At 34.1% G+C, this 17,045-nt stretch overlaps 1 protein-coding gene across 1 annotated transcript; it reads right to left on the bottom strand.

Moving 5' to 3' along the window:
• Window positions 1–6,730: 6,730 nt before the first annotated feature.
• LOC128172917 (uncharacterized) lies at window positions 6,731–11,022 on the bottom strand. The gene is made up of 4 exons (XM_052838655.1): window positions 10,912–11,022; window positions 7,366–7,611; window positions 7,041–7,214; window positions 6,731–6,951 (listed from the first exon to the last, which is right to left on the bottom strand). Exons 1-4 carry the CDS (start codon window positions 10,955–10,957, stop codon window positions 6,740–6,742), a joined length of 678 nt encoding a protein of 225 aa, XP_052694615.1. The 5' UTR covers window positions 10,958–11,022; the 3' UTR covers window positions 6,731–6,739.
• Between the last annotated feature and the right edge of the window lie 6,023 nt (window positions 11,023–17,045).

The raw sequence follows: 17,045 nt of genomic DNA, 5'->3' as shown, positions 1-17,045 counted from the left end.
ATATTAAAAAAGTCTATTTACCTAGAAAAAATTTCAAAAAATATACAGTAATTAATTAATGTTTGCACATAGACCATCTGGTTTTAAAAGCAATTATATATTTACATTCGACCAGCTTTTAAATATTCAGAAATTTTTGCTTGCATCGGAATAGGGAATAGACGCAATAGGGAATAGATCGACAGCGCAGTCTACACTTGAAACAAAACTGCTGGGATTTCCAGTCGATTCTTGGTCGAAGCCCCAAGATCAGGGCCCTGGGGAATTTGATGCAGCCACCATAATGAAATGACCAACACTGCTTGTTTTAAACACTGTTTAATTGGTTTGTTATCAGAACCTGTCAACAGGCATTAGGATCAGAATGAGATGTTTATAGATGTTTATAGAGCAGCAGAATTACAGTCAGCATAGCACAGCTTGTGTATCAATGAGGTGTAACATTGAGTCAGGCATAATTATAAATAAAGTGAAACACAAAATGCCTAACTTTTCTATGTAAAATTTATCAAATCATCAACAGTCATGCATACTTTGAAAATTTTAGGGGGGGGGGGGGGCGCCCTTAAATCCGCCATTGGCAATAGCACATCTGACATAATACAAATTGACAAATGTAAAGTCTACAAGTTTGTCGAATTTTGACATGACCTTATATGGCAACTGCCTTGCTGCGAGGAAACGGCATGCCGTAATCGCCGGAATGGATGAAAAATAAACATACATGTAATATTCAGCTTAAAGCTTTTAATGAACGACACTAATACCGGTTTTATCTTTAGAAAATTTTTGAGGTATGATTGAAACTGGACCAAACAGGAAGAAGGTCATGCATCTAAAAATCGTCGCCGATGTGACGAATGCGCAAATTTCTGTAATATAATTCTCATGGCATTATACGATAATGGTTAAAAAGAAATGCCTAATATCCTATTTCTCTAAAATAATTTGACATGTAATTTAAAATGGAATATGTTTATTAGTTAATGCGTACTCTTTTCTAGAAATGAGACGGATCAAGAAACCTAAGGGGTTATATATATTTTGAGCGGCATGAGGTTCGGAGACCGCCGTGAGGTCCCATGTAGCTTCTGAATTCTAAGAATTTTTCGAGAGAATTTTTAACCGGGTTTTTCGATTATTGAAAAAGTGAAATTGGCGGGCGGGCGAGTGGTTGCCAAAAGGTACCCGTATTGTACCGATAACTCCTCATGCAGTTTTCGAGATAGGAAATTGTTCTTTTGCATATCAATTATAAATATATCAGAGGTATGCAAATTGCTATGATTTTTATTTCTGATAATTAATAAAAAGAAAATATCAACTTAGTCATTTTTTGGCAAAACCATTGCATATGGAGTACCCCATTTCTTTGGATATGCAGTATTTATCAATTCAGGATTGACAAATGGATTATGCATACTGTTCACACAAAAGAAAACCCGGTTTGCTGTCACATTTACAGCTTTTCTCTTGTTATTTTTCTGAATTAGTTAGATTAAACGACCTGCAAAGATTTGGTAATTTTTTGCGGAAAAATGTATGTAACTATACATGTATTTATACTTTTTATCAAAATGATTTTGTTGTGCAAGTGAAAGATAAAATTAATAATAAAACAATCTATACTCTGTCCTGAGTTTTTGCTTCCATCACTTTTCGCTTGATATTTCGATAATCATAAATACCTTTGAACGCAACTACGTTCATCCATTAATATGAAAAATGTCAAGATTATCTGTTTTGAAACGCCCCCTCTACCGCTTTAGGTTTTAATACACATCCCAAAATAGAAAGTCTACGTGGATTTTGCATTGCATCAGCCATTAATAAGCCCGGATGATAACGTTGGAAAATTGCGCGAGGTGTCCCGAATACTTCCGAATTGAGAAAAGATGTAAACATTTCCCGTTATAAATCTCCGTAAGAAATTTGTTTTCGTTCCTGTAAACTTTTATGAGTGAAAAGGGATAATTTGTCAATTAAGATATCTTGGATATATTCCCTTTCATCGATTTCAACTATACTTCTTTCCCAGTTATTTGTATTTTTATTTAAAATCAACAAAAAGTGGTGGAAGCAAAAACTCGGGACAGAGTAAAGAACTGTTATAAAAAAAAGATTTCGGAAAGTAAGGAACGGGGTGGGTCAGATGAATTTGATCGTATATGAACTGGTAGAGTTTAAATCATAAACTATTTTAAAATATATACTGTATAGACGATAATTTTACAAAATTAAGTAGTTGCTTTATGGTAAACAGTACATGTTCACAAGTGGCTATAAAGCCGTATTATAAAAGCTCTCCGGAAATTTTTTATCGACCAATTTCACAAAGTGAGTCTGTATTGAACCGACATTCAGGACGTCATGCTCATACCCCATAATAATTGCTTGAAATTTTGAAAAATGCCAATTTTCACAAGCTTGATAGGCTTTTTTCCCTATACATGGCCGACAATGCAAAATGAAACATTTTTTTAAATAATTTATACACATTTTAGTTTCACGACAGTTAACCTTATCTTTGGAAGTTTTATTTATTTATTTTTAAAGGGGGTGTCGTTTCTCATGTTAATCAAAATCTCAAAACCAATGTCTTTTAATTCTTTGTTTTTCTTATCAATAACTTTCAAAAAAATACTTTCTAAGAAAAGTTGTTATCGAGAGATAATATGATTATAGACCTACCTAATATATTTGTCATATTTATTCCGTCCCTATTCCGGCGATTACGGCATGCCTTTACCTGCAGCTATCCTTTTTTCTATCGGTGACGTCACTGTTCCATATATGGTCATGTCAAAATTCGACAAACTTGTAGACTTTACATTTGTTGATTTGCAACATGTCAGCCGTGATATTTCAGAAAACGGAAGTACAAATGCTGAGACTACAGATGGAAAGTTTGTATTATAGTGGCAGGTTACATGTAAATAACAAACAGTATTTTACAGCTGCAATTGGCATCTGTAGGAAAAAATAGATCGAAGGCTTGCGGGGTCAACTCTAAAGTGTTTATCCCTGAGTTTTATACGTTACACGATCAGAATTACACATATTCATACTCAGGCGCACACACCAACACAATTACATATTCGGATTTACAAGTTTATATGTCTGGATTTTTGAACACGATTACCCTCCATAATATTGAGTGACAAACATTTGTTGCATAAAGCAACTAGACAACCACTGCTGAACTTCACTTGCGTTTTCAAATTTTTAATTGGTCACGTAATCAAATTGTTGCTTAGTAGATGTGATTACATAACAATCAACATCAGACTCAAATTTAAAACTTGTATTTGAGACATTTTGAAATAGAAATTGGATTAACAACAGCAAAGGAGAAAGAACGTTTGAACAATAGAAAACAAAGGTCAAGCTTAACACGGGTATGTAGTCAACTGAATATTTTAAGTACAAGTATAGCACTGCGTTTAAGAGTTTATGATTTATATTTGGAACTATTTGGCTTTGGTGAACAATACCAGAAATGTCCCAAATGAAATCAAACAGTTCAAATGCAAAAAATCTATCATAAGGAAAGAAAATTGGCCTAAAAAGTTAATTGCTTTGCTAAGAGGAAATGGATATGTCATTGCATTATGTTTACTGGAAAAACGGTTTAATACACAATTTTATGGACTTTGATCCTTCCATCTGTGAGATTGCTTTAGAAAATCAGTTGTTTTTGGTCAATTATCATTGCTTTCGTCAAACAAGTGATGATTAAACCTAAAATACTCAAGAAAGCTGAATCATTTTTAAAATGCAGTTTAACACATTTCAAGAAATTAAAATATTTTCTTTCGAAATTTTTCTTGTAAAACAGACACAAATAACATTTTACATCACTAATTCATGAAGAAAACCAATAACAATAATAGTTAGTCTTGAATATTGAGCCATCATTCATATAATTAGCTAAACAGTCCTTGCTTATTCTAAATTAAAACGATAAGCAATATATATTAAGTTTTAAAAAAGTTAGAAAACCGTATTGATTACATGCATAATTGTTTATGTTTGATGGTGAGACCACTAATGAAAACAATGACCTGTCATTGTTACACGGCTACATCGCCCACATGAGTATTTTCTCCTAACTTTAGCTAATTTTATCACATGTAAAAGAATTAACTATGAACTCACGTTGGAACTAAAACCTAGCTTTCAGGTGATGCGTTGTGGTTAAATAAGAATGAAGAAAAGACGAAAGGTTGTGTTATTTATAAAATGTAACATAAAATACCAACTACAATGCTGCACAACATATAAGTCGATGATTTAGATTATAGAATTCACAAACTGAAAGCTTTTAAGCATAAACATTTTTCACATCACTGCTGTAGACATATCAAGTTTACCTTTTTACCATGTTGTAAACTACCATGTTGTTAACCATGTTAAAATGTCCCGGTTGGTGACATTTTACCTCGATAACTTTTCAAAGCTTTGTTATAAAATACCATAAGTTTTAAAAATGTCAATTCAGGCTTTTCGTATCAATGTTAACGTTGAAAAGTATTATAATAAAAGTAGGTCACTGAGACCTACCTTTGAGTAAAAATGTCTTGAAGCTATAAGAAGCACAAACTTACAAGATTTGATGACCAATAATCTACAATATATAAAATCAAAAATATAAAAATTAGCAAAGTTACCAAAAGTAGGTCCTGGACCCGCCTTATTCCTTGGATCCCCCTGGGGAATTTTTCTGGATTTGCGCATGACTGCTTGTGATAAGGCTATGTTTTAATGCGTGGCGTATAACCGGAATTCAAAATTTTTTTTCATTACTTATAATGAAAATACTTGAGAGCTTATAATTGGTGATGATACCAATTTTGCATGATGTACAATGTGACAAACGGTAAATATTGTTGCACAATTTTTTCATAATATATCTTTCTAAGATCGAACAATCGACAATATTTTTGTTTAATGTTTATTGTACATTTCGGAAGTTCTCTATCGATTGTTTGAAACATCATTTACCAAACAGTCAACATTAAGAGTATATGTTATCAAAAAACTTAATTAAAAATGGCATGAAATTGTGGTCAAATAATTGCACTCCTTTCCGCAATGGAAGTAAAATGAATTAACCTTCAATCAATGATCAGTTTTTTTCTCTTCTTTCCGTTGATTAAAGACCCAGAGTACCGGAAAATAAAACTCAGCGAGCATATTGATGTATGCGAAGGCGGGCAATTTAAAATGTTTCCTTTTTATAAACTTTTTACAGAGAGTGCAACGGAAAGAAGAGAAAAAGAAAAACATTTTATTCAAACTTTAAAACTTTGCCTCAACAGACTGCTATAATTTTACTTTTCTGTGTATTGTGTACACATTTCATTGAATTACGCTATAGATTACGCGGCAATATCCCTCTACAACGTTAACTTTAACTATGACGTCATTGTATTGTAGACGTCACCAAGTAACGTAATTGTTATTTTAAAAACGTCTGAAGATTGAATGAAAGCGCTAACGTTTTACTCTGTGTTGTCTTTCATTTTTAAAATTTTCTTTATATAAAACTGGACACTGCGATATTTTTTGGATTTATATATATATATATATATATATATATATATATATATATATATATATATATATATATATAAATTAAATAAGAAAACACGAAAAACGTTCAATATAGCTTAAGCGCTTTATAAGAAAACACGAAAAACGTTCAATATAAGAAAACATATATATATATATATATATATATATATATATATATATATATATATATATATATATATATATATATATATATATATATATATATATATATATATATATATATATATATATATGTGTGTGTGTGTGTGTGTGGGGGGGGAGGGGATGTCTATGTACAAATTGAATATCATATGCGTATAGTATTTTAAAATAATCATGATTAAATAAAAAAAAAATGCTTATGAACACGTTTGAAAGCAGATTCTAAAAGCTTGCGTTATTTGCATTGTCTTGCAAACAAATGGCTTAAAACTAGTTTGTTCGTGATACGGTTATGTCAGTATCTGTAAGAACATTATCGGATATATGGTTACGATAATTATTTAAAAAAAGGTTCAAAAGAAGTAGAAATTGGGTTTTAAAAATCCTTGTATTACAGAATTAAATCCACTGACAAATTCTTTAGTCTGTGGTCAACTATACATGTACTTATGGCCAATACTTTGACGTCACTGGTATTGAAAGTCGTTTCTTAACGATTTGTGCGTGCTTCCACAGATCTAAAGGGTTGGAACAATGTAAAGGGGGTGTTATTAACATTAAAATGGTCAAAAAAATTTACCAAGTTCATAATCCTTAAACTTTTGAGACTGTTTTGAAATAGAGCACTGTATGGACTACCTGTTTGAAAAAAACGTTTGAAAAATTTGAACTGTATGGACTAACTGTTTGAAAAAATGTTTGTGTTATTAACTTCCAAATTGTCAAAAATATTGACCAAGTTTATTTTTATACTACTTGTACTTTAAAAGACGTTTTGGAAATAGTTCACTATGTAAGATTTTAAATATAATATTTTTGGCCATACCCTATGTGTATACATTCGTGAAAAATATTATCTTAAAAATTTGAACATTAACTTATATCTATATACAGAGCTCTTCATTACAAGGAGATTCATATCGTCTAAAATAGCCACGACCATCTAGTCCTCTTAATTCTCTAGAGTTGTTTGTAGACCTGTGACGTGATTTTGTCTTGTCTATACACAGAGGAATTGTCTGTGATCAGAACATCTGATATCGTCTACTCCGGGATAGGTACACCAGTCACTCTGGGGGTCGCTTTGGACCCCTAAACACCCAGAGTCCGAGTCTGGCTGCCCCGGACACCACAATGTGGATGGGATCAAAGTCCCGTCATCCATCTCATAAGTTTTGGTTCCAGTGCGCAGAGAGTATACGTGAATGTATTCTAAAACGGACAAAACCACCTTTTATATTACTATTATAATTTTTAAAAAGTTTTTAATTATATATTGAACATGCTTTTTTTAAACTTACGAGTATCCAAAAGATCCATCAGGCCCAAGACTTGTGAAAAGTTCTTTGTGCCTAACATGACTTTCCCTGCTGATTCGCAAAGACGTTTTGCCTCTTCGTATGGATAAACCTGGGTCGGAATCCAAATGCAAGTTTGATACTCAGGGAACCATTCGTCGCGCCCGGTTACACAATCTGAAGACAATCATCATACACAAACATTACACACATGAAAGATGAAAGTACTGAACAAATTTTTTGCATTACTATGCAAAACTAGATTTATAAAATATAACCATACATCAAGCATTACAGTACGGACAATCAAAACTTTAAAAAGTCTTACATTCTGGCATTTTCTGATAAAACTGGTTTCGGTGAACGTGGGAGGTTCTTTTGAATCTTCTTCCGTCATACAAGTCGCACTCTGATGTGGCTGAGTTATAACGGAAAAGTTGACATGGCGGTCTCATCTGGCATTCCAATGCGCACAGAGATATAGTACTTCCGTTGTAGGACTTCGAGGGTATTTCCGCTATTCCTCCATCTAGAAGCCGGGGGACGATTTTCCAGACTTCAGACCCCAAGCACTCTGCAAAAGGATTTCTTTGGGCTATTTTAAAAAATTTGTCAGTGTTTTCTCTATATGTTGGGTTCATGTTGTGGGGTGTACTTAAACTATAAACTGCTTTCTTTAGTGAATCATGCGACATTGCAGAAAAAAATAATCGTTAGCTGATAGATGCATAAGAATAAGCACCTACAGAAATACACTTATTCAAATCCACTGTAACTTGTTGAAAATTGATATTCCGCTTAATATCGTACACGCTTATTATAATATGTTTACAGTGTTCCAAGCAGTCAGTGATCTTTTTTAGGTTTCGACCGATCGATAAACAGGTTAGAACTAGATCGTGTAAAATTCACCTTTGTCGGTTTCTATTGAGCTATGAATCACTATCAGTTTTCATAAGGAATAAAATAAAAATTACTCGGTGGATGTAGATTTATGGATATAACTAGTAAATTTGCACGCAGAGTTCTCAATTAGTTTCATTTAAAGGGTCAATATTACAAAATTGACCACATTTTAAGACCATTTCAGAATTGTCTTGAAGGTTTTTTTTGTTAATTAGTCAGAAATTTCTCTACATTAGGGGAACTACATGGATATTCATAGTATAGAGTTTTGTGTTTTAGTTTTTGAAGTTCTCATCGATGTTTATGGAGAAACCAGTTTTTTTTTTATTTTTGTGTCTCTTTTTTAATCTATACTTGTCTAGTTTGTCATTTGAAGCCGTCCAATAAGTAGAAATTAATTGACAGGTAAATAGTAACGACATCAAAGAAAATAAATACATGTTTTCATACATATTAAACAATGAGCTATTAAATCTGGCTTCCGTAAATCATGACTCAAGAGGCATCTGAACTAAAATACCGACTTAAGGCTATTCTGAGCTAAGATAATTGTTTCAACGAAGTAATATATCTTTTGATTACCAATTAACACATTCAATGACATTGACATATATCAACACTTTAGCTTTTAATCTCACGCAATTTAGATAAATCGTTTGAAACTGATAATTGCAAACATGTGAGTGCATTGTGAATGAAAAAGAATCAATTTTAACACGTAAACTGGGAGAATGATAATGTTATATAACACTTTCATCCAATAGTTACTATGACGCATCTATTATGCGATTTTAGTACACTCCTTTCCATATTAAACCTTTAGAAAAATAACTATATTTACTGAATATTATTAAATTACCCATATCTCTAGGGGTACCTGGCCTGCAGCTCGCACCAAATAAGGGAGGATAAGTTATGTTTAACGTGATTGTAGTAAATACTATATATACCTCTTTAGATTTAGTTCACCTGAGGCATTGATGTTTTCCGATCATCTAATATACATCGGCCGTCCGTCTGTCTCTCTGTTAAGTTTTCACATTTTTGACTCCTTCCCTAGAACTACTGGTCCAAATTTAACCCAATACAAAGCATCCTTATGGGAAGGAGTTTTTTAATTATCTTAATAATTGGTTACACCAAAAGAAAGATTAACATAAAACAGTGGAAAAAAGGTATCCGTCTTAAAAATTCTTCTCCTCAAGAACAACTGCAACCAGAAATGTCAATATTTACATCAAACTTCTACAGATAGTAAATATTCTGAATGATTTAATAAACCAAATTCCCTGGACAGATAGGGCCCCAGAAAGGGTCCAAAGATTAACAGAAATATATATGACTCAAACAATGTTTTAAATTATCTTTGGAACTTTAATACTACAACTTGTGGTATAATTCTACAAACATCCGCACAAAATGTAGGTTTGAATTGTCAAAACCATGACCTCCTGATCATCACTGATGACCGGTAAATGTATGAAAGTCAACATTGAAATGTTTATGGAAAAATATCAAAAAATCTGTTCCTCAAATGAAACAATGCTACATTTTATGATATAACCATGCAAGAATATTCATTATCCTTATACTTTTAATATTCCATAATATTTCATAATTTTACATAATCATGTTCCTTCCTTTATTGTGAGTTTTCGATATTTTAGAAGAATTTCATTTCTAAAGATACAAGAGCTATTTATCAAGTAAGCAATGTGGCTCATAGGTCTTTTATTATTTAAATTTAATTCCTCCTTTCCGAGATAAGTGAAACAAGACCTCATCAAAACTATCTCAAAGACCCGCTTCACAAAGAACATTAACACAAACAAAACATTTTGCTCTGACCTTAAACTGCGAACTTAGATCAATGAAACCCTTTAATTAACAAGCGCGTTTTGGGTATAATATAAGTCAGGTGCGTTTAATTGGAAAAACCTATGATCCAGAGTCTGATATGACCTTGATATTTGACACAGAAACTTTAATTATGATCAATAAACATCTTTTACCCAAAGGCAATGTTTTAGAAAGTATACGTAAGCTGGATGAAGAAAGAAACTATCACACTATACAAAGCTGGTTATCAACAGGTTTAGATCTAGAGTGACCTGTAGATAGTTTTATATTTTAAAAGACTTGGATAGAAACATTGTTAGAGACTTATTATCAAACTATATTTCATGCTATATTTCGATGCTGGGAACTTGAACTAAAGTGTGTCAGTATGATGAGCGGAAATAAAGAAAAACGACACTTTTTCATTGGTATTCATTAAGTACTAAGGTTCTTTAATGTAACTGAAAATGGATGCACAATTATAAACTATTCTTGTTTATTGCGTAAAAAAGTATTCGCTATAAGTAGCATAGAGAAACAAAGTATTTTTTTTGTTTTACAAAACGTATTAAAATACTTTATTGAGAAGAAATTCAGAACTTCTTCGAATTACATGTACGAATGAATGTTAACAATATCAATAAATATATATGGACCACCATTTTCACAACTAGGCAGAGATTAAACACAAAATAACGTCAATATTACATCTTTGATAGGTCCTTCAGCTCAAAATGATCTCAATTCTCACTGTTTCTTTCAATTGTCTCTAATTAGGTCAGATCATTACCAACATGCGGAATATGCTTTCGCGTCGACATCATGCTTTTGAACTGAAAAAGCTTGTGACAACTGATGATGATAAATTTAACAGATAGGGGCGTTCAAAGAACATAACAGAAGCTTAGAAAAATATCTTAAAATTATACTCAATACTTTTAAATGCGTTTAAAATAAGCTTTATAATTTGCAGAAAGTTTAAAACTTATCTACCTTGATCAGTGAAAACCGCAAACATTTCTTTTTTTTTAAATTATAAAATACAGTATATATAATTTTAAGACCATAATTATAAATATATGCACACTTTTATGAACTCTGACAAATAAAGGATAAATACAAATCTCACCTTGAAACAATGGCAGCAACAGCAGAATCCAAGCAAACAATTCCATGCTTGTTCACAAATTTTAGTGAGTAAATGGTGTGTCACGACGTTATAAGCTACTTTATATGGAATCCGTAATTAAAGCAGGAGTTCGATTTTTAAAACAGAATATCTTTCATTCCCGCTAACATGTTCTCCAATACAATTACATTCAGCACTATATCGATCATCATATCTCATCATCAAAGCTTTCGTCTCTTGTTTTTCCATAATATGTTAATATACTTTAATTAATGAATTGGAATTGCATAAATCTTATCAAGTAATGGATTTTTTAGACCAATATTCTTGAGACAATATTGAGTTTGAGATCGGTCGTCCTGAGCTGTAATTTCTACCTCAATTTTTCCCTTTTACATGAAATTGACTGTTTTTGATTCGTACCCATCAAATAGTAAAAGAGTTTCAGTCTTTTCTATAAACCAATATAATCTGTATTTGTCGAGATTCTGAATATTTAATCATTTGACCAGTCTACATTTGATGTAAGTAGATAATCTTTTAAAATAGTTACATTAGATTTTGGTAATACTGCATGATTATGATATCAATTATATAAAAACATATTGTTCTCTTATTTAAGTTCACAGTCAATAAAGTTTTATAAAGATAAGAACCAACTGCAGACATTTCGTTTAATTAATCGTTGAAAATTGAGTTGAATGCTATTTAAGAGTTTGGGTACTCTTTGTCAGACTGTGGGCTACTGCCCCGGCGGAGAATCGGACTGTGCAAAGTCTTTACAGGAAATGCCGTTCACTATACACGTCCGTTGTACACGGGATGTTGTCCACTGTACAAAGGATGTCGTCCACTGTACACGGGAATTCGCCCACTGAACACGGGAAGTCGTCCACTGTACAAAGGAAGTCGTAAATTGTACATGGGAAGTCGTCGACTGTACAAATGCTGTCCTGCATTTTAGACAGGACGTCGTCCACTGTACACGGGATGTCGTCCACTGTACACGGATTGTCGTCCACTGTACACGGGATGTCGTTCACTGTACACGGGATGTTTTCCACTGTACACGGGATGTTATCCACTGTACATGGGATGTTATCCACTGTACACGGGATGTTATCCACTGTACACGGAATGTTATCCACTGTACACGGGATGTTATCCACTGTACATGGGATGTCGTCCACTGTACACGGGATGTTATCCACTGTACACGGAATGTTATCCACTGTACACGGGATGTTATCCACTGTACATGGGATGTCGTCCACTGTACACGGGATGTTATCCACTGTACACGGAATGTTATCCACTGTACACGGGATGTCGTCCACAGTACAAGGAAGCCGTCCACTGTACACAGGAAGTCGTCCACTGTATACGGGATGTCGTCCACTGTACATGGAATGTCGTCCACTGTACACGGGATGTTATCCACTGTACACCCCCATGTTATCCACTGTACACGGGATGTTATCCACTGTACACGGGATGTTATCCACTGTAAACGGGATGTCGTCCACTGTACAAAGGATGTCGTCCACAGTACAAGGAAGCCGTCCACTGTACACAGGAAGTTGTCTACTGTATACAGGAAGTCGTCCACTGTGCAATTGATGTTGTCCACTGTATAGTGCATGTCGTACATTGGACACAGTAAGTCGTTCTCTGTACAAAGCTAAGGAAGTCGTCCACTGAACACGGAAATTCGTCCATTGTACACTGGATGTCTTCCACTTATACACGGGATGTCGTCCACGGTAAACGGGATGTCGTCCGCTGTACACAGGAAGTCGTCCACGGTACAGGGGATGTCTTCCACTTGTACAAAGGAAGTCGTCCACTGTACACGGAAAGTCGTCCACTGAACACGGGATGTCGTCCACTGTACACAGGAAGTCGTCGACTGTACACGGGATGTTATCCACTGTACACGGGATGTTATCCACTGTAGACGGGAAGTCGTCCAATGTACACGGGATGTCGTCCGCGGTACACGAGATGAAGTCCACTGTACAAGAATCTCGTCCAATGTACACGGGCTGTCATCCAATATACATGGGATGTCATCCACTGTTCACGGGTAGTCGTTACTGTACTCGTAATGCCCTCCATTGTACACAGGAAGTCGTTCAGTATACACAGGATGTAGTCCACTTTACACGGGATATCTTCAACTGTACACAAGAGGTTTTCAACTGTACACTGGAAGTCGTCCACTGTAAACAGAATGTGGTATCATACAATACAAGCGTAAAAAGGGAAAATAAAATAAAATAATAGAAGAATTGACAATCAACATAGAGAGTTAAATATATCAACTGACAATAGAGGTAAATATCCCAAGGCAACTTATAAGTGTTATTGGTCATAGTTTGAAGGGTCAATATCATTACCTCTATTTTCAAGAATTCTGTCAAAATGCTTGCATATAAGTTAAACTATATACATGTATAATAACATTTGAATTTTGTGAATAATTTGAATGTCTTTTTTTGCAAAATTGGAACATCCCCCCCCTCATGTGGCCTAACCCTACTCCTGAAGATTATGATTTTGACAAATTTTAATCTACACTATCTGAACTGACTTAAGTTACAAATTTTAAAGGTAAATTGACTCTACCCTCGCAGATCATGCTTTAATCAAACTTGAATCTACCCTAATTGAGGATGTTTTCACACCAGATTCAGCTTTTCTGGCCGATCAGTTTCTGTAAAGAAGATTTTTATCATTTGTTCTCTAATACATGTATATTCCCTTGAAAAATTTTGACACCCCCCCCCCCCATTGCGTCTCATCATACCCCTGGGGGTCTTGATTTTCAAACTCTGAATGTACACTACCTGAGGATGCTTCCATATAAGTGTCACGACACCTTTTAGCTTGAACAGTAAAACACAAGATTTTTTTTTATTTAAAATTTTATATAAAAACAAAATATGTGCAAAATAAATTGAATGAGAGAGAGATCACGCTGACCAGATCCCGGAATCGGTATCTTCGGTTGAATCCACCCACGGTAATTCCCAATATACTCAGTGTCCACGAGTGCATCCTCATTAGTACTGTAAACTTTTGTCCCGACTAATGTACCCCCAATGTAACAACGTCTATGGGCATCCAGTCCTCAGAGCATCATGCTTTAGACGTCACTTTGACTCGGGAAGTCCACCACGACGTCGACAAAACTCTATCGCCACAAAGAGCTACACTGGGAAACACAAGGAAAAAACCTTCAACTAATGTGTTGACAAAATATAATAAACAGTGCCACTAAAAGTATATAGTACAAAGTAAAAAACGCTTGAGCAAATTACAACTAGTACACATAGCTACAGCTTCAATGAATAACACCGGTTCACACTGCAAAAATGAAACCATGTACATTAACATGTAACAAGTAAACATTATTAGTTACACTTAAACTGAAGACAGGTACACGTGGCAAACTTTAAAGTATACAATTAGAACATACTGACAAATAGAAATAGCACAGTAGTTATAAAGCAAACGTTTTAGCTGAATATCATTTCCAGTATGATAAAATTGTATAAGATAAACTTACCCTGACTGGGGATTTAGTTACCACGAAATTAAAAATTACTCCTTCATCGACCTGTCAGATTGAGCCACATCTGGTACCCGGAAAACGTGCGCTACCCGAGACGATTTCTACATCCCTGATATAGCAACTGTGGTTTAAAAGCCCGGAACAAATACGCTCCATGCACGGTAATGTATACGACTCTACTTGTACGACATCAAGGGTCAAAACGGGATACAACATCGAACAAATTTAGAATTGATAGCGACAATAAGTTTCAGCATTCCTGGCCAAATGGTTCTTGTGAAGATCGTTTTTGAAAATTTTTCAAAAATTTTCGATAATTCTTTGTCTTGGCATTAACTTCGAAGCCTTGGGCTAATTTAATTTTAACAAGTATTCCCTTTTAAGGAATGATCTGCATGTAATAACATTGGTCAGCTCTGTGAAAGTAATACGAGAGCATTGTGCTGCATGCAATAAACTATATACACCACCGTTTTGTTGATTTTCGAAATAGCAAGGTATGAATAAGCTTTACTTTTATCATGCAAATTATACTTCCGATAGACATTCTTACGTAAATGTGAAGAAAAACGTGATTTGAATCTTTATGGATGTAACTGTATAAATGTTTTAGTTTCAATGCAAACGGATAAGAGTAATGCTTTTTAGTAATCTACGTGATATTAAAGATTTAAAGCTGATATGAATTCATAGATACCTATTATTTTCTTTTTATCTCCGACTACCGCCATATCAGTTGTCGATTTCTATTGTTCTGTTCATCGCTAAACACCCCCTAAATAAGTCCGACAGCACTATTCATGCTTCACCGCATTTAGGTATTTCACACACCCGAACACGTTACCATTAACGAGAAGACGTGCTGAAACGCGTTTTGAACAAAAATATTATGACAACCACTGCACTGGCAAGGAATATCCAATGAACGACAAAACAAGACCGACTGAAATCCAGGCACATATACTTAAAAAATCCTCGAAAACTGTAGACCGTTTTCCATTGTATGTTATAACATCGCAAATGCGCAAACCACACACTGTGGCAGATCGAGCAATGTCGCATGGATTTTAGAAACGGAACGTTTTTGCAGAAACCGAAGGAAACGATGCTACGTTGTTACTTTCTTGGATTTATTATCATTTAGCTACTGTGTTGGATGAAGTGCCGCCGGGGTTTTCAAAAAGATGCAGCCGCTATGCAATCTGTATGAACGATACACGTGTCCGATGTGCATGTGAAGTACAATGTACCAGTAAGACAGCACTATATGTGCAAAAGTATACGGGTACCTCGGAAATTTTTTGGACGAATAAATATATTGTGTTTTATTGATTCTTGTTTCCTTTATTCTTTAGTACAAACATTTTACTACAATATGTAGTTCATGTATTTAGGCCGTGCACCAGGATGCCTCGATTGTAAAGCAACCGACCGTAACTTTCTCAACCGGTATATTCACTAGGCAAAATTGCTAACGCACCACCTACTACTTCTTTGATTGTTTTAGATCTGAACGCAACAAAGATTGATTAGTATATTATTTTAACAGTTTATAATAATACAGAAAATGAAACATCATTTGTTGTAATCTTATTGACCAGGTGCTTTGAGTACTGTTTATGAAACATTGGTACCCCACCCCCCCATTATGTGATTCATATACCAATATCAGGTGTGGGCTCCATTTGCTCGTATAAATGGGATCTGTCTGTCTTTTTTTCCTAGCATTTACGCGACGCTTGGGAATTCTTGCTCGGTCCCTCACACTTCTGGTTTGCGCAAATTTCCGGTACAACCTTGCAATTGACGTGTGGTGCCTTTTAAACACTTTGGCTACCTTAAACGACATTTTTTTTATTTGATAAGCATGCTGTGTCATGTTTTAGCAAATATCACCGGTAATCGAACAATTATTAACATTTTTTTCTAATCTCACTAAAGGAGCATTCTGCAGAGACCATACCAACTGTCCTGCCATCGAACTAATTTTTCATAGAAAAAACTACATCTTTTCTCTATAACATTCTCATAACCTGAATAGAAATTGAAATGATTATTGTTTTGCATATTAATGAACTTACAATTTGTAAAATCAAATTTTTAACACAGTTGCTTGAAAACAGAATATTAAATTCACAAATCCAGTTTGATTTATTTTTAATACAGTTTTTGAAGTCTGCAAGAGACTTGAAATTACCTTCATCATCTAATAAATCGTTTACATAATTATTGAAATCCGCATGTAATCCAGTTTTTAAAAAAGAGGGAATTTCCCTTGTACAAAAAATTGCAGTTGTTTCATATTAATTATTGTACAATTTTATGTGGTAAAATATTTTTTAGGTTTTTAAGCTTACATTCATTCAATGAGCATAACGATTGTTGATAAAACATTGGTGATTTTCTCACTTTTTGCATATTTTCTTTCTTCTTTTCAGTGAATTGTAAAGCGTAGTTAACATCTATGTTTATTTGTTTATAGTAAGAATCTAAAATTTTGTACAAAATGTTTTTATTTTCTTTTAAATTCGAGGAACCCATGAGGCTTTTAATGCCT

Source organism: Crassostrea angulata, chromosome 1 (assembly GCF_025612915.1).
Source record: "Crassostrea angulata isolate pt1a10 chromosome 1, ASM2561291v2, whole genome shotgun sequence".
NCBI lineage: Eukaryota > Metazoa > Mollusca > Bivalvia > Ostreida > Ostreidae > Magallana > Magallana angulata.
The sequence above is the reverse complement of the archived record's forward strand: the minus strand, read 5'-3'. Positions and strand labels throughout refer to the sequence as shown.

Excerpts from the sequence above, each read along its gene's own strand:
- LOC128172917 (XM_052838655.1), bottom strand. The coding sequence starts at position 10,957 with ATGGAATTGTTTGCTTGGATTCTGCTGTTGCTGCCATTGTTTCAAG. Across the intron at positions 7,612-10,911 it reads GTTGCTGCCATTGTTTCAAG|AGTGCTTGGGGTCTGAAGTC; the intron begins GTGAGATTTGTA and ends ATCCTTTTGCAG. Across the intron at positions 7,215-7,365 it reads TTATCAGAAAATGCCAGAAT|ATTGTGTAACCGGGCGCGAC; the intron begins GTAAGACTTTTT and ends GATTGTCTTCAG.